Raw genomic sequence first — 22,246 nt, forward strand, 5'->3', positions numbered from 1 at the left:
TTGGCACTCACTATGCTTACTCTAGTACACTACAGTCTATGCTGCAGTTGTATCATCCACGAGCGCATCGAGTCGAGTTCTGAGTTTGCGCGGCTAGTTTAACCACAGTGTTCTCCATAGGTGTTCTCGAGCCTACTGAGCTGAGCCATGGAGTGTGCCGACGCCGAGTTCCTCGCGGAGAAAACTCTGGTTAGCATTATTCCCACATTCAGTGCGGAGAAGCTCTACCTAATCACCGGCGACGTCGGTCCATTCGCAGCGGGCACTCCGCTCAACGTTCCCCTTTGGATGGCCCTCAACCTAAAGCAGAGACAGCAGTGTCGAATTTTGCCGCCGGCCTGGCTTTGCAAGGAGTTTCTCGAGGATAAGAAGCAGGACGAGATGGACTCTGCGGTCTTCACTGAAATGCCGTGCGAACACTACTTGGAGGTGACGCAGATGCTGTTCGATGTCGCCGCTGCCGACATTCCGGACGCCAGCGAAGTGCGGACACTGGTGAAGGACATCTGGGACATCCGGCAGGCCAAGCTGCGCAGCTCGGTGGACGCTTTCGTCAAGAGTGACGAGGTGCACGCCCGGGTCGATCACCTGACCGTGATGGAGATCGTTACCGTCCGCCGCCTCTTCTGTGGTGCTCTCAATCACCTCAACAAGCTGCGCCAGGTAACATTTGCACAGCTTAACAGTGCTTGTGGACTAGAACCAACGAAAACAGCACACAACAACAGTCGCTAGCTGTTCTACTTGGCATAAAAACGGGCCATGAGGTTGAGACTCGAACGCAGAGCGCATGATGATGGACTCAATGAGGAGTTTTTCATTAAGAAGGGTGATTGGGCTTCTTGGTAAAACATGCTTTAATGTTCGAATACCAGCGCAAGGACAGCAGAGAGGTCAGAAGTGAGAACACAGCCCTAGGGGGCCAGGAGAGAGAACGCTAACAGTAGCGCGCTCTGTTCTCTCTTCTGTCCCCTCTGCTGTCCTTGCGCTGTTATTCAAACAGAGTTTTTCATCTACGGCACCTAGCCCGAGATTCACTCCATGCGCCCGAAAGACCGCACCTGCCCTCTGCCGCGATGTGACGGAAATGAGCTAACGTAATTGGCTGGCGCATCCGTACAAATTCACCGAATCGGGCATTAGTGTAAGACGAAGCGAGAGCTTTGACCTCCCTTAAGCATGCACCAGCTATTCCCACATATTCTGAGACCGCGCTCGTGGGTAACCAATGGCCTCGAGAGATCGCCGGGGATTATGGGTTGTTCAAAAGTGATGGTAGTGCTTAAAAGGACGAACACACGGTGAAAAGACGACACAACGACGAAGCGTTTCCTCCTCATCGTGTCATCTTTTCACCGTGTGTTCGACCTTTTTAGCGCTACCATCAGTTTTAAAGAATGCATCGCCAACTAGCCCAGCACCAAGTTTTATTGAAGCTTATTATGGGTTGTATTTGTTCCAAAAGCAATATACAACCATAGCACCATGCGGTGGCGCCAGTCAACGAAGCCACTAACATAAAAAAAATTATAACTGCCAAGGGTACAGCGTGCAGTGCTCGTCCGTTTCGATGCACTATGGGAGCACAATTTTCGGCACGCGCCTGACTGCATGCATAAATTTTACAGCGACAGTTTGTCACAAATTCTTGTGTCGAAGGACATGTACAGCCTGCGATCTGGATCAAACTCGAACATTTATTTTGACCATTCCAACGCTGCAGAAGCACAGCTAACCCTGCATTGTTAGATGAGGGCACGAAGCAAGTCATGAGAAAGAAACGAGCTTGTGCAAAGAAAATGCACATCGAGCTTTTATTTATCTATTTATTTATTATTATTTTTTGCTTGCATTATCTCAGCACATTTTAAATGTATCTAAAACCCAAATGTGGTCTGATACAGTAATTTTCTACCCAAAACCTTAGCTCAAGTTAGTTCTTTTTTTTTTTTACACAATGAAACTATTGTGATTTAAATGAAGCCGAGGGTGAACACCTATATTAACTTAATGCTTCAAAATTAAATTCGTTCAGTCAACAGGAGGTGATGTCCACTCCACGACTGTGAGAATTTTTTTTGTCTATGTGCATTCTGTTGTGAATGCACATAGACATGGGAATATACATTCTGCACTTCAAATGCCCAAAGGCTGAGATTTAATTATTGTCACTCAGCACATTGCGTTTCTTTTTATGATATGTATATGTCAACGCAAAATTAATAGATCATTCACACTTTCTCTTTTGTCCTGCATGTGATAAATATGCATAAAGCTGCACTGCTCTTCCAGTGCACAGCATTGTGAAAAGTATTCGGTTATAATAAATAAAAGTCCAGAACCTGAAAAGTGGACTATGAGGGACACCACAGTGGAGGTCATCTGCATTTACTTTCACCACTTCTTAGGAGTGTGTTCCTAACTTCACTTCCAATAAGGCATGTCATCACATTTTGCATTAAATTGTAATGCGGCCACCATGGCCAGGAATCAAACCCATGGCCTCGTGCGAGCCAGCATGGATTGAGTAAGCAGACTAAATGTCAAATGAAAGTGACGAGTTCAAATTCAGGCCTGTTGATAGAACTCACTAACTTTTCTTCTCAAATTTTTTAATTGTTGGTGTTCTGTCAAAGGAGTATACCTCTTCCTGTTTTCGCACACAAAAAAAATAGATCCCTGTGATTGACAGGGCCTGCTTACACATGGAGATTCTTGTCTATTTTGTATTCTTACTAGCACTTGAAAAAATCAGCTGCACCCCCTCCCATTCTTGTTGCTAACACAACTAAATGCCCTTTTTTGAACACTTTAACTTTTGTCATTCTACTCTACACACGCACTTATCAATTTCACTGCTGCATGTTTCCATCGAGCATTCGTGGCAGTTGTTGCCTCGACGAAGAAATTTGTTAAAAGGCTGTCTTGAGAGAGGCCCCTTGAACCAATGTTGATCTTTTCGCGTGAACAAAAAAGCGGGAACACGAGCAGGGTGCAGCTAGTTATGCGGAGGGAACGGGTTCCGATCACTCGGGCAAGTTTGCCTTGCTCCAGTCGGGACAAGCGTTGGCGAAACTTCACATGAGGTTGTCTATGGGGTCATCTTTTTTTCTTTACCTACACTTTGTGCAGGCTCGTGCAGACAAGTGTAGTGGACTGGACTGCAGACATTCAGAGCAGCATGCACATCGTCTTCTCCATAAGCAGGCGAAAAGCACCTGACTCTGTACTTCTGGCTGCATATGTGCCCTTGCCTGAAACCAAACACCAATGTACGAGTTTCCTTTCGGCAACAAATATAGGCAAACCGTAGCTAAATACATTGCGAACGCACTGCGCACAAGGACAACTTCTCTATGCATATCATACAGCACAGAGTCTGAAACAGCCTGCACCATCCATCAGTAAGATGACTTTATCTTCTCGGAAGATCTTCTGTGACACACGATCATGCCAGCGCTTCGCTGCCGTGTCTGCAGCGAACATTCACTATTGTCACCATATCAGCGCCGACAGTCACAGACAAATGGCACCACGTGTTTGCAACGCCAGCCTGTTTGTCATCTGCTGCCTACACTCAACGAAACTGCAGTGTAGAAAGTGTAGTTTTCATGCTCCACTACTGAAAATGGCTTCGTAAAGGTGGGCAGAGCTAGTGTTTCTAACCCAGTTAAAAAAGGGTGACTTCCATGCTAGCTACACTCGTGCAGCCTGTGTAAGTTTAAAAAAATAGACGGATATTTTTAATAGGGACATTGCAGCTGCATTCACGGCACTGCTGTAGTAACTCATCCACAATAATCACCACCATGTCAACACTTCCAAAAATGCTATTTCATCCTAAACCACCATGTCACTAAAGCACAATATGCATGGTTTTGTGTTTTAAGACAGTAATATAGAGGGAAATGTAAGCAGTTGTCCGACTATCAGTTTGTTCACAAGCTGCAGCTAGCACTGTGTGAATGCCCATAATAATACACTGCATAGAGGCATTGTGAGCCTCAGGGTATGGGTATGGGCTGCACAATTGCCTAAATCTTCAAGAGCTAAATGAAACATACCATACCACACTTTATGTGGAAAGGCCACTCCAGTCATACTCTTATAAGCAACAGTCTGTAACCAAAAAATATGCACAGCTTATTGTGCAATGGTTTGATTCTGCATGCAAGCCATTTCCTAATGTGTTGCATAATGGAGAGCTACAGACTCTTGGGCGTTGTTACATTTTACACACCTGCCAATCGTAGAATTCGAAAAACACAAAGCGAAAACCAAAGATACTAAAATTCTGTGAAAAATACTAAAGATTGTTTGATTGTTCAATACATTGACTGTTTATTAAAGATTCACAGACTGTTCTCTATAGATGCTGTAAACGTGCACTCTCCTTCATATAGTCACGGCAAAAATTATCTGCACCGCAGACAATCTGAAATGCTTGTGAAGTTTATTGATGGAATATTCACGTAACGGCTGTTGAAGATTTAGTTGCCATTATAGTGGGTGCTTTTTTAACATTTACAGAATTTAAAAGAAGTGTCTTTGGCATCTAGCACAAATGTACTTATTTAGCTGCATTGATTGAAGAGGTGGACATTAGTTACCCTGTAAACCAAAGTGCATAATTGAATAATTAACAAAATTGTACTAATAAGCTTTTTAAATAATTAGTTTAGTGCACATATTGCACTATGCAAATTCAAACCAGTGATTTCACAAGGCACGTCCAGTTGGAATGAATCTTGACACTAGCTCCAGTTTGGAGATAAGCACTGTGAAACATGGTAAAAATGCACTGTTGTTTTACTTTTTAACAGAATGTTTTATGTATTTAAGCTTAAAAATTGGACCACCACTGCATTATTTCATCACAACTTTAAAACGCATATCTCAAAATTAGCGTCATCTTCAGAATTCGCTCCAAGTGGATGACTTTCTAAGTTATTGTCTACAATTCGTAAATTGTAATATGCGCCGTAAATAATTAGTTTAAAAGTTAGATAGCAAACCTTTGTTAATTAATCAAATATTCATTATGCATTCTCGTGCCAATAATTTCTGCTTGCGAGAGTAATCCAGCTCAAGTAGTAGAATTGTGCTACATGCCATAGGTGATTTCTTTAAAATTCTGTTAATGATATATATTGTAGAAGAAAAGCGCACTGTATATTGGTTCTATCGGCTGATGTTGCTGCCATGCAGGTATACATGCGTGTAATGGACGAGTCCGAAAAATTGGGTCATAAAAATCGCTCAGCAACTGTCTTTTTCGAAGTTGGTTTTGAAGTTACATGAAAAATTGTTAAATATATGCATCAATACCACAATCGCAAAGGAGCACAGAAAATCTGGCATTTTACAATAAAATTTTAAAAGTTGTCAGGTTCAGACTGCACCAAAAGATGACCTTCATAGAATTGTTTGGCAGGTGTTGTTTCACCAGATCATGTGGCTTCAGCACTCCTTACCCATGGTTATATCCTGTGTAGAGATTAATGGTAATTGCATTGAATTCTGGAGTCGTTTTCAAGCTGCCAAGTGTTTAAGTTTTGGTGGTCTGTTGGCTGTGATTTGTTAGAAATCTTTACCAGTGCTACGAGATGTGCCTTGGGTTGCAACCATTGGTGGCCCGGCTGCTCATTTAATATTGAATGTAAAGATTTTATTGCTTCATCTTTAGTGATTCACTGATAATGTTTCAAAATGTGCCAATATTTGGCCTATTCCAGAAAACTGAGACATACTAATTTTGAGTTCTTTCTTGGTTATGGCGCCCAAAACATGAAGGTTGTGATATTCCTCCTGGTGCCTGTAATCGGTGTGTGCGGTATGCAAAAGTCCAGCCTTCAAAATTTGTTTCCATTAATCAGAGGGGTGCAATGTGGACGATACCTGTTGGCATCTATACTCGCCAACAGTCAGTGGTAGAGAGTTTTGGTATGTGGTCAATGACACCGTTGCAGCAATGATTGTTCATCTTTCAAGAGCTGCACTTTCGGCTGGCCTGTTTTACAGAAAGAACTGTTTAAACCTAATGATAACTGCTGGTCACTGTAGATCCTGGCCTGTATTGACCAGCTAAGATTCTTTAACATGTGTCAAAATACAAGCACTCTGTACACAAGGCAGGCACACAATTACCATTGCTCTACCATCGATTAGGCATGCAGCAGACTAATTATTGCATACACATTTCAATATCTAGCCACTGCCTATTGTTTTTCTTCAATGGTCCAGCATTCTTAAAATTCCAAGATACCGTAGACGAGGGATATCCAAACTATGATCTGCGGGCCAGATCCAGCGAGTGTGGGCCCTTTGACGGGCCCACGGCAGGTGAAAGTCCGTTTGACGACAGCTGGCCTGAAGGCGGGACGCTTTTCTCTGTAAAGCTACGGCCTGAGCACGAGGCTTTCCCACAAAAAGTTGTGCTATTGCGCTTCTTTCTCGGAAGGAGCTTCACTGCAGTTACGTGATCATGTCACAATTCCACCTCATCCAAGGCAGCACCGACGAATCAAGACCCTTATGCAACCATTGCGTGATGCTCCAATCAGCCAGTCAGTAGAGGCACCCAAGCTTTCAAGGCTACACCCAGGCACGCTGCAGCCTGCATAAGCGAAGTTTTTTTCACCCACGAAACGAAGATGCGTTAATTGCTTGAGATAGTACAAAGTTACTTCCTTTAGTCTGCAATATGCATCGTACAGTAACAGAGGAGTACACTAGAAAAAAGTTTGTCTGAGAGTTAGTGGGGCAAACTGAAATTTCTGGCATTTGATGGGGAGAAAAGCATGTCTGGTGCTAAAAAAACACTTGTAGGGCTAATAATAAAAGGTGAAGTTGGCAGGTTATCAAGGCCTATGTTCTTGAATTGCGTGATTCACCAGCAGGTCCTCTGTTAAAAATATGTGGACATGTCTTTTGTTCTTTTAGCTGTCGCATAAGCTGTCACCACCAACAGGTCACATAAACACAATCACTGGCAGTTAAAGGGACACTAAAGCGAAACAATAAATCAGTTTAGACTAATGGAGCATTGTTTGAGAACCCTGCAGGCAGTTATTTCAAAAAATTAGTTTGACTATTAGATGAGAAAATGAAGGTCAAAGTATCAGTATTTGAATTTCGCGCCTAAACCCCAGCGCCGGTATGTCAGCGTGACGTCAGGGATTCCAAAGTATGTTTGCGCATTTGGGCCGCGTTGGCTGAATAAAGGTTCCCAGAACTTGCCATGTTTAATATTTGGTTCCTTTAGAACACAGTGTAGTTAATCTATACTGCTATATACAATTAGTAGGCCCTAAAAGATGCCATCAAAATCCAAGACGTCACAGCCCCCAGGTGCGGGAACTCAAGTAGGCTTTTGCCACCCGTATTTCGTTCTTGCGCTTTTTCTGGCTTACCAAACGTCTTATCGTTACAACAGTGGTTTTTGGTGTTGTAGAACAGTAATTTACTGATGCAGAAGAAATCATTTTTCACTTTAGTGTCCCTTTAAGTGAATTTTTTCAGGAGACGGAATCAAAGTTCCCGGATCTGATGTGATACATGGCAGCTGGACGGCTAATTTGCGGAAAAATCTTGTTGCATTTTCTGAACCTTAGAAATGAAGTAAGGCTTCCTTGCACAGAAAGCTTGCCTCGAATCAGCAGTGTTCATTCATGTGCGATTAGAAACTGGCCTTTTGAGTCAGCTTAACCAACCACACGAATAACTTAATGTGAAGCTATAAGGAGAGTCTCAGCTCATTCGTGGCTCGTACATGAAGGTACAAGGCTTCGGGGCAAAACTGCACGTGCAAACCAGACGCAAAATTGAAAGTGGAAGCACATCTACTGCTGTTCACAGATTAGGGCGGATGCTAATACAGCATTTCTTTCCTTATTGCGACAAGCATGTGATGCCCCCTCGCATCATAATCTTCGTTGGCCCGCCAGACTTGGTGGGCAACATTGATCACAGCATCAAAGAAACACCGGCGAGTACAGCTGCACGGCGGTCAGTCATCATTCATCACCACCACGCTGTGGAGCGAGACTCTTACGGGGGGTGCCTCCAGCTCTCCCTCATTCACGAACCCGGGCGGATTGTGGCACTTATTTCTGACACGAATTCTCACCGATCTGCACAGGCAATTTTGCAAGCACTTCTCTGGCCTTGATGCCAGGAAGGAGGAAGTAGAAACGTTCTAAAATCTATTTAGCTGCGAGCTGGATAAAATACCATGTTCCCTTCAATTAGATCTAATCAAAGTGCAGTCAAAAGAAATCTTGAAGGACAAGCACAAAGAAGAAAATGAAATTTTTATATACTACTAGGCTGTTGAACAGTTCCCAAACTTGAAGAAATTAAGCCGTGGGCGCATGCTTATTTCGGGCACTATTTGTCTTCGTAAGCAAACTCTCCAGTATGAAAAATGGGAAGTCGAAAGACAGGGCTAATTTATCTTACAAAAACCAGAGTAGTCTACTTTTTATTGCTTCATCAGGCTTGCCACCATATTTCAGTGGAACAAAGCACTTGGATTAGCCCCCGTTGTCAGTCTCGGGAGCATGACACAATTACCATGCATTCAACCATACTACATTTTGCATAGAGCATATTGCTGTTACGCATGCTTTCTCTTGGCTATATTTATATGTTAATGTTACAAATACGTGAATGTACTAATATAAATATGTTAATATTTTCTTTCCCCGTAAATTTTTGGCGATAATTCACCACCACCTTTAATGTTTCTATTCAGATACTTCTGCATTAATACATTGCAATTTGTATCTATTACGTTTGGTGCCTTTCTAATACTTACGTGTCTTACATATTGTAGGTTGTAGCCAGCGCCCACCATGGTTCTTAGTAAAAAATGGAAAGCCATTGTAATTCTGTTAAATTTTCTATCCAACCTCATCCATATTGCGCTGGTTTATTTCTGAAAATGCTATACACAATGTTTCTACACTACTAAAACAAACAATATTAAGGAAGTCGACACAAATTTGTGGAAATAATGGAGTCACAGCAATGACACACAAGCAAAACATAGGCATTTTGTAGAGTGATAAAGTTGCCCAGACAAAGTCATGTGCATGTTGGCTGACTGAAGACAAATGACAGTGAATAAGTAAAACAAACTACGTGCCACTTTGAAGCATGAACGAGCTTATGTACCACGACGAATGTTTAATATTTTAAATCGATATACTTATGGAGACCAATGGGTAAATGCAAAATTCTAATCTTTAATTTTTCTGAATGTCATGCCAGAAGTCAGTGCAAATAATTAAAATAAATTATTTTTAAAAAGCATGTCAATTAATTGGTATAGGAGCCCAGTAACGTCATGTATATTTATAAACATTAATTTATTTTTGATTGTGCGGCTTTTGACACTGCCACTGGTCGCTGATCTGGCTCTCTGGCCAAAAAGTTTGGAGACCACTGCCATAGACTGAGCTTTTGGTAATTCTACCATTATTTCTTTACAGGGACCGTGTGATGGGGCACCACCATTGTCACAAAGCCAAACATTCTAGGTGCTGTCACGCAAGAGTGTATGAGACAAGTCAAGCTTTATTTTTGCATGTGCCAGCACTGTTGAGATGCTTATTAGTCTTCAAGGAGCATCTCAACCATGTCCTTCTCCTGGCACTGTACATCATCTAACCTCCGACCCTGTAAAAATGGGAAAGAAAGCAAGCTGACCAAGTATGCTATAGTCTGTCTTGACACATTGTGATAATCAAATTAAATGCAGTGATCAATATCATCATCCATTTCCTCGTCAATGTAGACCTCTGCTTATGCACACTCCACTACTGTAAACACATAAACAAGTTGTATTATACTAAAAGTGCATGAAGTCCTTCACAGCCCTTAACACAAGGTTTTTCTTTACGACAGTTTCAATTAGAATGTCTCCTGGTTAGAGCAGATGGCTGTTCACACATTTCACTTACACTATGGCTGTTATATTGGCTGTGATTGATACTAGTTTGTGCCCATCTTGAACAAAGCTCAATATGAAATCTCGTACTTACTGTACCCCATCGGATCAGTGTTGGAACGCATTTCAACTCAAGTTCTTTGTCAGTTCTGAATGGGTTCCTCATGTCTTTCCAGCTGTGTGCGAAAAAGCATATGTCCCACCATCAGAATAATGCAACATTCTGATTTCTTTACTATTTATCAGGCACAATGAGAAGGTATGCACAATCTTTTTGGCCCTACAGCCAAAGACTACTATGGGGGCCACTTACAAAAATATGCAATTGACACCGGTTATAGTTAATTGAAAGGTACCCAAAGAAAACAATTTAATTTGATGTGACAAGATATACTTTAAGCAAACATGTTGCACAGTATCAGCTACAAAATGGCCACACAGCCAACGGCTAGTAGGGGCCATTTATGATAAGTGCAGCTGGAAAACTGTCAATAATTATTTGAAAAATACTGAAAAGGAAAAATCTTCAATTAGATATGAAGAGATGCATTTTCTGGAAACATGTCGCATAGTATTGGCAGCAAAGAAGAAAAATAAATGTGCAAAGATTGCAGACGTCAGAAAATTAGTTATGCACATTGTTATAGATCTTGCCTCAGTTGCGTGACAGTAATGTATGTGTGCCAAACCATAGAATCGATTTTGTAAATTTCTGCCAGCATGTTGGTATCCTGCAAGCGTTTGTTCAGTCCTGACAACATACTGGCAACTTCCTGCTGATAGGCTCATTATAAACACTTGCTTTTAGTCAGTAATTTTAATTAGAGCATGGTTATATAAGGCCACTCATATGCCAGTCACATGTTGTTATGATTGGCCTAGACTTCGACCTCTCAAGTGTGGGAAATATTCTCGCATGCTTTCCCATGTTGAGCTAATTTCCCTCTTCCCCGAAAAAGCGTCACCCCTCTATGCCCTGAGCAGACACAAAGGGGAGGACATGAAGGGAAAAGCTTGTCGACTTTACAACCTGACAAAGGCACTGACACCTCCACAAATTTCCTAAGGAGACGTTGACGACCACAAGACCGCTAGGGGTTATATTGGCCCCATGTTAGGCAGAACCGCTTGAGACTTGGATAGAGTCACTACAATATACCAATGAAGTGAATACATTCTTTTCTACTTTCTTTCATCATCATGATGCCCGGCTTTGTCGCCATCTCCTGATTCTTGCGGTGAAGACCCACCTCACCATGTTGAAATCGTATCAGCTGGTTGGCAGCAATGGGATACTCCACCCTTCGTCCTGGCTTTAGCGGAATGGTGAGCGTTTTACTTTCTTTGAGAATTTGCCAGGTTTTAGCTCGTGTGTTTTCTAAAATGGCAAATTAGTTTCTGCACGTCCAAGCTCCTGCTGAAAGCTTCCTCACATCACAGCAAAGAAAGTCCTTGTTCAGGATTGACTGTGGATTTGAACAAATGGAGGAAGCCGCAGCTTATTGAGGCAATTGAAAAGTGCAGTGCTGAGAAACGAGCTGAGAAAGCTGAACAAAACGCTGCACAAGAAAGGCAAAGAGATGAGAAAGAAAAGCAAAAAAGCTGAACAAAACGTGGCAGAGGAACGGCATAGAGCTGATCAAAAGGAAGCTGCAGAAAGAAAGGAACGAGACTAACAGAAAGCTCACGAACTAAAGCTAAAAGAGCTAGACTTGCAGCGAGATCTGGCCAGGCAATCGACAAATAACTTCTCAAAATTAAAGACATTCACGTGAAGCAGGAGGGATCTCATGCTGTCGTACAAGGCAGACAATGGCCTGGGACTCTTTCTCGTTACTTCTTAATGAACCTGCGAGAAAAACCGGCTGGCACTAGAGAGTTAGCCAAGACAGATTCTGGACCGTTCTCCTGGCGAAGCAACCGAAATGCAAGGTTAATGAGAGACAATGCAGGTGACTATCGAAAAGTAAAAGCAGAAATGCTAAGGAAATATCGGCTCTCAGCGGAGGCTTTCCGCCGCCATTTTTGGAAAGCATCTAGAACAACAGGCGAGTCATTTCGAGATTTCACTTATAAGTTGAAAGCCAATTTAATTGCGTGGCTAAAAGGGGAATATGCGTTCGGTTGTCACAACAAGGTTGCTGAGCTAATCTGCATGGAGCAGTTCTATGGGTCCTTGAGCGAAGAGATGCGCCTGCGGATTATTCAAGATAGGTTGGGCAAAAAAGGCTTGGAACATGCTGCAGTGCTAGCGGATGAATTCGCGGCACCTTGCGAATCCAAGAAAACACCGTTCACTAAATTCAGCAAAGAGGAAAACAGGCGCCCTTTTCACAGTGAAAAAGCTTGAGATGGGCAAAAGACATGCCGACTGATAATTCAGGACAAAATAAAACAGCAGTGAAAGACGAAAGCAAAACAGAAAAAGCATTTGATGCTAGAAAACCGGTCATCTGTTTCTATTGCCAGGAACCTGAACACCTTGCTATCAGCTGTCGGAAGCCTAGAGTAGTTTTTTTTTTTCTTTCTTTCATGAATAGCGACGACGACAACTTGGCACTCTTAGAACCTTGCCTTCGTGACCTAGCAGTGAATGGAATGCCGTGTAAGATGCTTAACGACTCAGCTGTGACAATGGACATTATCCACCGCGTATGTGAAATGTGAGGATTTCACCGGGGAATGAGCATGGATCTGACAGGTAGTCAAGGAGAATAGTGTTTGCTTGCCCATAGCCAGCGTGAAGATTGAGGGGCTATTTGGACTGTTGCCCACTGAAGCCACAGTATCGCAATGTCTGTCTAAACATTATTCCTACCTATTTTCAAATTGCTCGGACATGCTGTTGAAGTAAAAGGGCTTGATTTCTGGCGACCAGACAGTCCAAGCTCTCGCGCGTTCCAAGGCTCGGGAGATTGCAGCAAAGTTAAAACATTGCAATGAAGCCAAAAATGTGCCTCATGACATAGACACTCGGCAAGCAGAGCACATAGCTAGTGAAAGTGGTGAAAAAGGCGCTAGCGAGGAGGCGTCTGGGTCAGTGGAATACCACAGCAAGGACTAGCAGAGGAATTAGGGACTAATTTGGTGCTGCCACATCCGGAAGGCTTTGTAAACCTACTGAAGGTTGATAAAAACGAAAGCGCGGAAGAAGAAGAGAGTGATTACATGGCAAAAGTAGAACCAGTGACTATTCTGGAGGACCTTGCGGAGATGGGTCTTGTTTCAGCAGCCCTAAAAAGGTCAGGGAGGTGTTGAAAAACTCAATTGTACCTCCACATTTGAACAATGTTCCGGAATCGTCAAAAGGAGAGGACAATGCCATGGCGACGAAGCAAGGCAGGAACCCAACGCTCGGGGATTTCGGAGGCACACCCGGTGACCGCCTGGCAGGGCAAAAAATTTTCAGACTGCCCAAACAAGCAAAGTATTCGGTGCAGTGAAAAATCGAGAAGGACGCGACACGGCAGCCTGTAAGACTGGAATGGGCCGTCGCACAGAACTTCGAAGGGTTGGTTGTGGCAGTTGAAAAAACAGAGGCATCGCCAAAGGCCAATGGCAACGGAACAGGGTGCGTTTCTGCGAGTAAGGGTGCGGCTGAAACGGTCAACCTGGCTGAGACATGCGCCTACAAACAGCTAAATAGTCAAACAGTCAAACAGCCAACGAAGTGGAATGCCTCGTGACAGTGAGGACAAAGGGACAATGGCTACTCTTCTGGCATTTACGGCTTCCCTTTCAGGGACAAGAAAGCAAGCTGCGGCACACAATGTGGCAGGTGACTGCAGAGAGCAGTCTATGTCTGGCGCCCTTTGTTGCCCTCAACAAAGCCCAAAGAAGCCCCAATCGGGTGCGCATTAAGAGGGAGTAATTGTCGAATTGGGTGCATCCATATGGTTCTTGTTTGTAAACAGAGTGCAATGCATTTTTTTTTAGTTATTAAGAACTTATTTTTATTTTCCAAGGTTTTGCATTAGGCTGAGAGTTTTGTATTGTTTTTGGACGAGCCAGTTATGTGAATAAAAGTGTGAAGCAGGTTATGCATCACTGGTGGATCATGGTCACACTAATTTTTGTAGATAAGCATTTGCATAAAAGGCTTGTAGAAACATACCATTTTGGGTAATTTAATGCTTACAAGTAGATGTGTTTATCAGTTACCACTGCTGAATTTTGATTTGCTGAAGCGCTTTTAGAGAAGCATATTTTTTTTTTAAGGTGTTGCGCATAAATAGAGTAGTTTCTTTGGTTTCGGCTTTAAATGGCACTTTATGAATCAGTTTAATCTAGAGTTGAAGTGGTCCGCAGAGCCCTGTAAGTTTTTCATTAGAGGCACTGGTACTGGCAGGTAGCAGTGACTGAATCAGTAACTCATTATGCGGCATTTATCTCTCAGATCATGTTCAATGCGCTCTCAATCTCTCAATAGCCATGGCTTTCTCATGAAAATGAAACAAAACAAAAAACACATTAGGCATTAGGTTGGTTAAAATACGCGCTGAAGTCTATTTTTCTCCCTTTTGTCAATTCTTGGAAATGTCGAACAAGGGCTGCAGGTATGGTTTTATTAAGGCTTTATCTTAAGAATGTGTGAACCTGGCAGTTCTCATGGTTAGTTAGGTGCTCTCTGTTTGTTGTGCCTTGGGCTTGGCGTGGTTTATTTCCAGGTGTCACCTGGCATGCTTTGGAACGAACAAAGAATGAAGCAGAGGCATGCGGTCTACCGGTCTCTCTGAGGGGCTTGGATGCTGCAACCCCTTCGAGACCTCCTGTGGTGGCGGACGGGCTGTTGTGATCGGCCTGGACTTCGCCCTCTCAAGTGTGGGAAATATTCCTGCGTGCTTTCCCGTGTCACGATCATCTCCCTCATCTCCAAAAAGGCTGCCATTATCAGCCTGGACTTTGACCTCTCAAGTGTGGGAAACATTCCAGCATGCTTTTCCATGTCAAGATCATTTCCCTCTTCCCCGAAAAGGGGTCACCCCTCTACGCCCTGAGCAGACACAAAGGGAAGGACCCAAAGGAGAAGACACAAAGGGGAAGAGGTCGTTGACTTCACAACCTGGCAAAGGCACTGGCACTTCACAAGTTTCCCAAGAAGACATCAACGACCACAAGGCCCTAAGGGGTTATTTCAGGCCGTCCCGGCCCCCAGTTTAGGCAGAACCGCTTGAGACTCGGGTAGAGTCACAGCCATGTACCAATGAGGTGGATATTTTCTTTTTTTTTTTTTCATAATCATAATGCCGGCCTTCATCGCTGTCTCCTGGTTCTTGTGAACACCCACCTCACCAGGTCGAGATCGTATCAATGTGCAGGTGTCGTGACTAAAATTAAGAATAGAATAAGTAAGAGGAAGTGTAAAATTGTAAGGAATGTTTCACTGAAGTTAGTTACAAATTTATTATAGCAAGCTGGGTCATCATCAGAAATGTGGGACTTGAATTTTGACATTTCTGCATTAAAATGTTTCTAGCAGCCACCCATCAAATTTCCAGTTCCCTTATTTGACCTCTACAGCTTTACCTAGCAAAATCTTATTCCCTGCACACAAATGTTCATTTACATAATTTATTTGTAATGTTCAAATCCAAGTGCAATGGTGTTTTTTGACTCATTGAAGATGACTCAATTATATGAAGTGCATCTTGCCTTCAGATATGTAGGACATTGTAGGACATAAGCATGTGCTGACTTTCAGCTGATTGTTTATTGACGTAAACCTTGTTGCATACTATATAGATTCAGACAGGCATGCTCACCGTACTCACAATTTATGTTTAAAAAATTATTTTTTTTTCTGGTAGCGTGATTGATGGTTTTTACGTACATTTTACAAGCCTAGCTACATAGTATCTTTATTTTATTTGTGCATAATAATAACGCCCACTAAGCTTAACAAGGACACTCCCTCACCAGAACAAGAATTGGCCTCCTTGGTACAGTATTCGGCCACTACCTCCCTGATGATTCCTACAATTAAACCATCGTCTTCAGTCCCCAGCAGCTGCGGAGCACCTGACCAAGGCGGCAGTCAGACCTGTAACGCAGCAGAGGGTGCTAAGAATTTCTGGGTCCGGACAGGCTGCCGATGGAAACTGACCCTGTCAACTTTTAAAAGCCAAACCCTGTCGAGTGAGGCTAGCTCGGCAGGACTCTTTGGGGAACTATCAGACATTGTTTGGGATATCATCAGCCTTAGTGAGATTAGAAGAACTGGTGAGGCTTATAAATTGCTGAATAATGGCCATGTCCTCTGCTATAGAGGTCTCCTCTCTCCTCTCTATAGAGGTCTCACATAACGGGCAATATTGACGAATTCTACAGCATTAATGAGAGGGTAGCAGTAGTCGTAATCGAACTTAACAAGAGGCGTAGATTAAAGGTAGTACAAGCCTACACTCCAACATCCAGTCACGATGAGGAGGAAGTAGATCAGTTTTATCAAGATGTTGAATTAGCGATGAGAAAAGTGCAAACTCAGTATACTATAGCAATGGGCGACTTCAATGTAAAAGTGGGGAAAAAGCAGGCTGGTGAACAAGCAATTGGCAACTACGGCCTCACTTCTAAGAATGCCAGAGGAGAGATGCTGGTAGAATTTGCAGAAAGGAATAACATTCGAATACTGAACACCTTTTTCAGGAAACGTAGCAACAGAAAGTGGACCTGGAAAAGCCCTTATGGTGAAACAAGGAATGAAATTGATTTCATACTTTCTGCCGATCCCAGCATAGTGCAGGATGTAGAAGTGATAGGTAGGGTAAAGAGCAGTGATCATAGATAGCTTAGTGAGGGCTAGGATTCATCTCAATTTGACAAGAGAAAGAATAAAATTGGTCAAGAAGAAACAGGTCAACTTAGAGGCAGTAAGGATAAAAGCAGACAAATTTAGGCTGCTACTTGCAAACAAATGTGCAGCCTTAGAACAGAGAGATGATGACAATGACATATAGGTAATGAATGAAACCGTAACTAGGTTGGCTTCAGAGGCAGCAATTGAAGTAGGAGGCAAGGCACCAAGGCAACCAGTAGGCAAGCTCTCCCAAGTAACAAAGGACCTAATAAACAAAGAATGAAAGTGTCCAACTCAAGAGATAAGATAGAACTCGTGGAACTGTCAAAACTGATCAACAAGGCGAAAATAAGTGATATTCGAAACTATAATGTGAGAAAGACTGAAGAAGGACTGAAAAAATGGACACAGCCTGAAATCGATGAGAAGGAAACTTGGCATAGGACAAACCAAGATGTATGCACTGAAGGATAAGCAGGGTAATATCAGCAATCTCGAAGCTATAGTAAAAGCAGTGGAATAATTCTATACTGACCTGTACAATGACCAGAGGAGTCAGGATACCTCCATTAAAAACAGTGATGAACAGGATACAGAAACTTCTCCTATAACTAGCGATCAGGTCAGAAAGGCCTTGCAAGACATGAAACGAGGGAGAGCGGCAGGAGATGGAATAACAGTCGATTTAATCAAACATGGAAGAGACATAATGCTTGGAAAACTGGCAGCTCTTTATACGAAGTGTCTATCGACTGCAAGGGTCCCAGAAAACTGGAAGAATGCAAACATCATGCTAATCCACAAAAAGGGAGACGTTACAAAATTGAAAAATTATAGGCCCATTAGCTTACTCCCAGTATTACATAATATATTCACCAAAATAATCTCCAATAGAATAAGGGCCACTCTGGACTTTAGTCACCCAAGGGAACAGGCTGATTTCAGGAAGGGATACTCTACAGTGGATCACATTCATGTCATTAATCAGGTAATCGAGAAATCCGCAGAGTACAATAAGCCTATCTATATGGCTTTCATGGATTACGAAAAGGCATTTGATTCTGTCGAGCTACCGGCAGTCATAGAGGCATTACGTAATCAAGGAGTACAGACCGCTTACATAAATATCCTGGAAAATATCTACAGGGATTCCACAGCTACCTTAATTCTCCACAAGTAGAAACATACCTATAACAAAAGGGGTCAGACGGAGACACAATCTCTCTAATGCTATTCAGTGTGTGCTTGGAAGAAGTATTCAAGTTATTTAACTTGGAAGGCTTAAGAGTAAAGATTGACGGCAAACATCTTGGCAACCTTCGGTTTGCCGACGACATTGTTCTATTCAGCAACACTGCAGACGAGTTACAACAAATGATTGAGGACCTTAATTGAGAGAGTGTAAGAGTGGGGTTCAAGATTAATATGCAGAAGACAAAGATAATGACGAATAGCCAGGCAAGGGAGCAAGTGTTCAGAATCACCAGTCAGCCTCTAGAGTCTGTGAAGGAGTATGTTTACCTAGGTCAACTAATCACAGGGAAACCTGATCATGAGAAGGAACTTCATAGAAGATTAAAAATGGGTTGGATCGCATATGGCAGACATTGTCAGCTTCTAACTGGAAGCTTACCATTATCATTGAAAAGGAAGGTGTACAATCAGTGCACTTTTCCGGTGCTGACATATGTGGCAGAAAGTTTGACAAGGAAGCTTGAGACCAAGTTAAGAACCGTGCAAAGAGCAACGGAATGAAGAATGCTAGGCATAAAGTTAAAGGGCCCCCTCACCAGGCCCCATAGAAAATTTTGGTTATACACTGGAAGTTATGTGTCCTCTAGGGAGCATTGTGCCAAAAAAATTTTTCAAATAGGATAGTTAATGGCCGAGATAGAAATATTTCAGTGCCGCGAACCCGCGATTTCAGCAGGCGGGCTCCACTGCCAAGCAAGAAGCTCTCTCCACTCACCCAGTCTAGCCTACGCAAGCTGAATTCCTTCCCTGCGTTCTCCCATACCGGACCTCGAGGATCGCGTGATGCATGCATCACTGGCCCCGCCTTCATTTTTTTATTTGCTCCTAGCTTTTATTTTATTTTTTCGGCACCATGCACTTCTGCCAACAGCGTCATACGCAAGCTGTTGCACGATTTTGCGCGCTGTGCACAAGGAAACATGACTAGCAGTATAATTCAGTGCTACACGAAGACTGAGGCAGAACAAGCAGATCGCAGAGCGTGATCACACGCTTGAACACGGTTGAAAATGGCAGTTTCGGCACCTGTGCACGTGACCGCACAACCGTGGGAACAAGTAGATGAAGCGAAAGTACATCTGTCTTACTTCATTGCGAAGTAAAACAAAAAACACGCAGACATTCCGTTTGTGTTTTATTATTTCTCTAAACTCCAATTCGTCAATTCAAGCAACAGATTGCACAGATAACAGATGTTGTCTTGAATAAGTTTCGAAGTCACTTGTCACCACAAGCGACGTCACACTGCAGAGACAATTACGTAGATGCAGGGGCACGATCATGTCACCGTCCGGCTTGGAGCGCGGCAGCCGCAAGTGAAGAGGGAAACGGCGTTCGGATTGAAATTTCAGATCTTTCCATGGCGCGTAGCGATGTAATACTTAGCAGACATAATTGTTATTGCACAATGTATGCTCTGCGCTTGTCAGCTCAAAATGGCCAGACCTGGTGAGGGGCCCTTTAAGAGACAGAAAGAGAGCGGTTTGGATCAGAGAGCAAACGGGTATAGCCGATATTCAGAGTTACATTAAGAGAAAAACATGGAGCTGAGCAGGTCATGTAATGAGCTGGTTAGATAACCGTTGGACCATTAGGGTTACAGAATGGGTACCAAGAGAAGGGAAGCACAGTCAAGGACAGCAGAAGACTAGGTGGATGAAATTAGGAAATTCACAGGCGCTAGTTGTAATCGGTTTGCGCAGGATAGGAGTAATTGGAGATGGCAGGGAGAGGCCTTCATCCTGCAGTGGACATAAAATAGGCTAATGATGATGATGATGATGGTTACAAATGGGGATTATACATACGTACAGAGGGAGGTCCCACAGTCAACAGGCAATCTCTCGGGGCCAAAAGAGCATCGCAACAACATTGACATTGGAGGCTTTCTTGACCTTCATTACAGATTGTGTGGTAGTCGACCATTTCTTTATAGAACTATCGTACTCGGGAGAAAAACAGAAGCAGCTAACCTGACAGATTAGTGAAATGGAACTGATAGCTAGGCTTTGTGAACATTGTGCCATCAGAAAAAGAACTTAAATTTTTTAGCACATCAAATGTGAATGCAGTGAGGATGCACAGCTGAATCTACGTGTATCGCGAGGTTTACCTCATTAAAGAATCAGTTGAAAGCCAATGCTACATGTGCCCCTTCTCTGTGTTTATCGTGCAGTATGTAGCTGAAGTCAAGGTGAACCATTCAAACTGGTACAGTGCAATATGGAAAGGAAGAAACAAGCTGGGCTGGCCAGATAAAGGAACAGAGCGCTTATCTGTTTCTTCCTTTATGTACTGCACTGTACCAGTTTTAGAAAACAATACCAACTCAAGGTGAGCCAACTACTGCACTTGTGATGATGTACAGCAGTGTCTATAGTAAAAACAAAGAGTGCTTGCAAACCTAATGGAATTCCCACAACCATAATGAACAATGCAGTGTATAAAGTGCATGTTCAGCTTTCGTTAAAAAGGTCTGGGAAGCACAGTAGCACAAAGACCCAATCTTCACGTCTACCTTGTCTGGGGCAGTTTTGCAGTGTATAATTACACAACACTATACACTAATTGTCCTGCTCACAGAAATTGGCAGTAATGTAGAATGTCGCCCTGTCAACAACTCACATTGCTCTCTCAATGTAGCACATGATCAGTGTCGTTTTCTCGGGGGCCTTTTTGAGCGCTGCTTCCAGAATGGGTTTTGCTGTGGCAGAGAGTGAATTACATGCTTTAAGAGAAAGCCCCCTATTCAAAGACATGAAAAGAGTAAGCACCTGATTAATCGATTTGAATCAAATATATGTCTCCAGATGATATGGCAGTATTTATAAAGAAAAAGAGGCTGGTCAATCGCTTAATTTTAAAAAATCGAAAGTGCAAGTTTTCAACTTGTCTTAAGAAGTGGCAATAATTAAGGTGTTAACATGCATTTATTAGTTCCTTATTATCTGTAATGCACCGAATTAGTCTGGTATGTTAAAAAAGGAATGGCCGCGCTTTATTTTTTTAGCTTTTTGCCGTTATGTGCTTGTAAACTTAAGTATGTTTTTAATTCGCTATTTTTAGGTTATGTTCTAACGGTGTGAATAATTAATAGAATTTGAATTTTTGTTATATAAAAATCCTTCAAAACTGGTTAATCCGAAGCGTCACATAACACGCGAAAAAGTGCGACAGTCATCTGCACACACAATGCGACCACTGCAAGTTTTAAATTCGTGAATACCTGCGACGCAGTCAGGACACCAGCTATCGCCCTTTGCATCTTCTGACCCAGCGAAGAAGCACAGCACCAAATCTTGTCTATCTTTTGCGTCTTTGGTTTCCAGCGATTTGATTGCATCCTGGAACTCGTCGAAAGACCTTGTCACAACTTTTTTCACCATCTTTGAGCGCAGGGAACGAAGCCGGCGATCAACGTGACGCTTAACTCAAGAACAGCACGCCCCCCATTCAGCGTACGAGACTAGTGGGGAAAGCGCACGTTCGTGAGGCCGGTTAGGCGCAGCGTTTTTAGAAAAACGTTGGTTAGGCCATAGAGTTTCTCACCACATTGCCTAGAGGGAAATCTGGCGCTGCGATCGTTCAACCATCATGGGAATGATGGGAAGTACAGGTAGGGTGGCTAGACAGGGTTCTAGGGTGTCTAGCCAGAACCCTGTACTAGACACCCTAGTACAGGGTTCGGATAGGCGTTCTATTGACTGGCGAACCAGTCTACAAGCATTTTTTGTTTCAGTTTTGGTTTCGCTTCAAGCTCAATTGCTATAACCTGCAGTGGGACAGTGCAACGGAAAGCTCTCTGTTATGTTGCTCGAAAGGGCGATAGCGCGCTGGGCCAGCGAGTGAGAGGATGTTTGTGTCGCGGTGTGGTGTCGAAGTCCTGACGAGAAAGCGACGGCATCGTAAACGTTGAAAGAACATGTTTTGAGCGTTTGGACTTTGGTTTGTAAAGTGTGTTAGGTTGACGCTGTAGCGTTACGTGCTTTATGAAACTTCAGAATAGGGAAAAGAAGGCATACTGATACAAGACATATACAGTTGCACTTCTAGTGGCTTGACAATAAAATTTTATTGAGGGCTTCATCATGCATTGCTCGTTTGCATTGCTCGTTTGCATTGCGTCATGCATTGCTCCTAAAACACGCATTGAAATGCGTGTTTTAGGACTTTGAAAACACAAACTTACTTGTGGTAGGACAGGTTGCTGCTTCCTGGCTGCACTCTAGGGTCGCAAAATGGGT

General features: G+C 43.0%; 2 protein-coding genes and 1 long non-coding RNA gene across 4 annotated transcripts in view; 2 read left to right on the top strand and 1 right to left on the bottom strand.

Annotated features, from left to right (window-relative positions):
• LOC142575102 (uncharacterized) overlaps window positions 1–22,246 on the top strand; it is a 104,602-nt gene that overhangs the window by 58,532 nt on the left and 23,824 nt on the right. The window lies entirely within an intron of this gene.
• Psf2 (DNA replication complex GINS protein PSF2-like protein) lies at window positions 15–9,778 on the top strand. Its single transcript, XM_075684093.1, has 2 exons — window positions 15–663; window positions 9,495–9,778. Exons 1-2 carry the CDS (start codon window positions 148–150, stop codon window positions 9,540–9,542), a joined length of 564 nt encoding a protein of 187 aa, XP_075540208.1. The 5' UTR covers window positions 15–147; the 3' UTR covers window positions 9,543–9,778.
• LOC142575101 (thioredoxin domain-containing protein 17-like) lies at window positions 9,560–21,573 on the bottom strand. Its single transcript, XM_075684094.1, has 4 exons — window positions 21,229–21,573; window positions 20,628–20,706; window positions 10,047–10,128; window positions 9,560–9,681 (listed from the first exon to the last, which is right to left on the bottom strand). The coding sequence occupies exons 1-4, from the start codon at window positions 21,386–21,388 to the stop codon at window positions 9,616–9,618; spliced, it is 387 nt and encodes a 128-aa protein (XP_075540209.1). The 5' UTR covers window positions 21,389–21,573; the 3' UTR covers window positions 9,560–9,615.

The sequence above is a fragment of the Dermacentor variabilis genome, chromosome 3 (assembly GCF_050947875.1).
Source record: "Dermacentor variabilis isolate Ectoservices chromosome 3, ASM5094787v1, whole genome shotgun sequence".
Taxonomy (NCBI): Eukaryota; Metazoa; Arthropoda; class Arachnida; order Ixodida; family Ixodidae; genus Dermacentor; species Dermacentor variabilis.

Excerpts from the sequence above, each read along its gene's own strand:
- Psf2 (XM_075684093.1), top strand. The coding sequence starts at position 148 with ATGGAGTGTGCCGACGCCGAGTTCCTCGCGGAGAAAACTCTGGTTAGC. Across the intron at positions 664-9,494 it reads ACCTCAACAAGCTGCGCCAG|GGACCGTGTGATGGGGCACC; the intron begins GTAACATTTGCA and ends ATTTCTTTACAG.
- LOC142575101 (XM_075684094.1), bottom strand. The coding sequence starts at position 21,388 with ATGGTGAAAAAAGTTGTGACAAGGTCTTTCGACGAGTTCCAGGATGCA. Across the intron at positions 10,129-20,627 it reads TGCTACATTGAGAGAGCAAT|CTGGAAAGACATGAGGAACC; the intron begins GTGAGTTGTTGA and ends TTTCGCACACAG. Across the intron at positions 9,682-10,046 it reads CACTGATCCGATGGGGTACA|GGTCGGAGGTTAGATGATGT; the intron begins GTAAGTACGAGA and ends CCATTTTTACAG.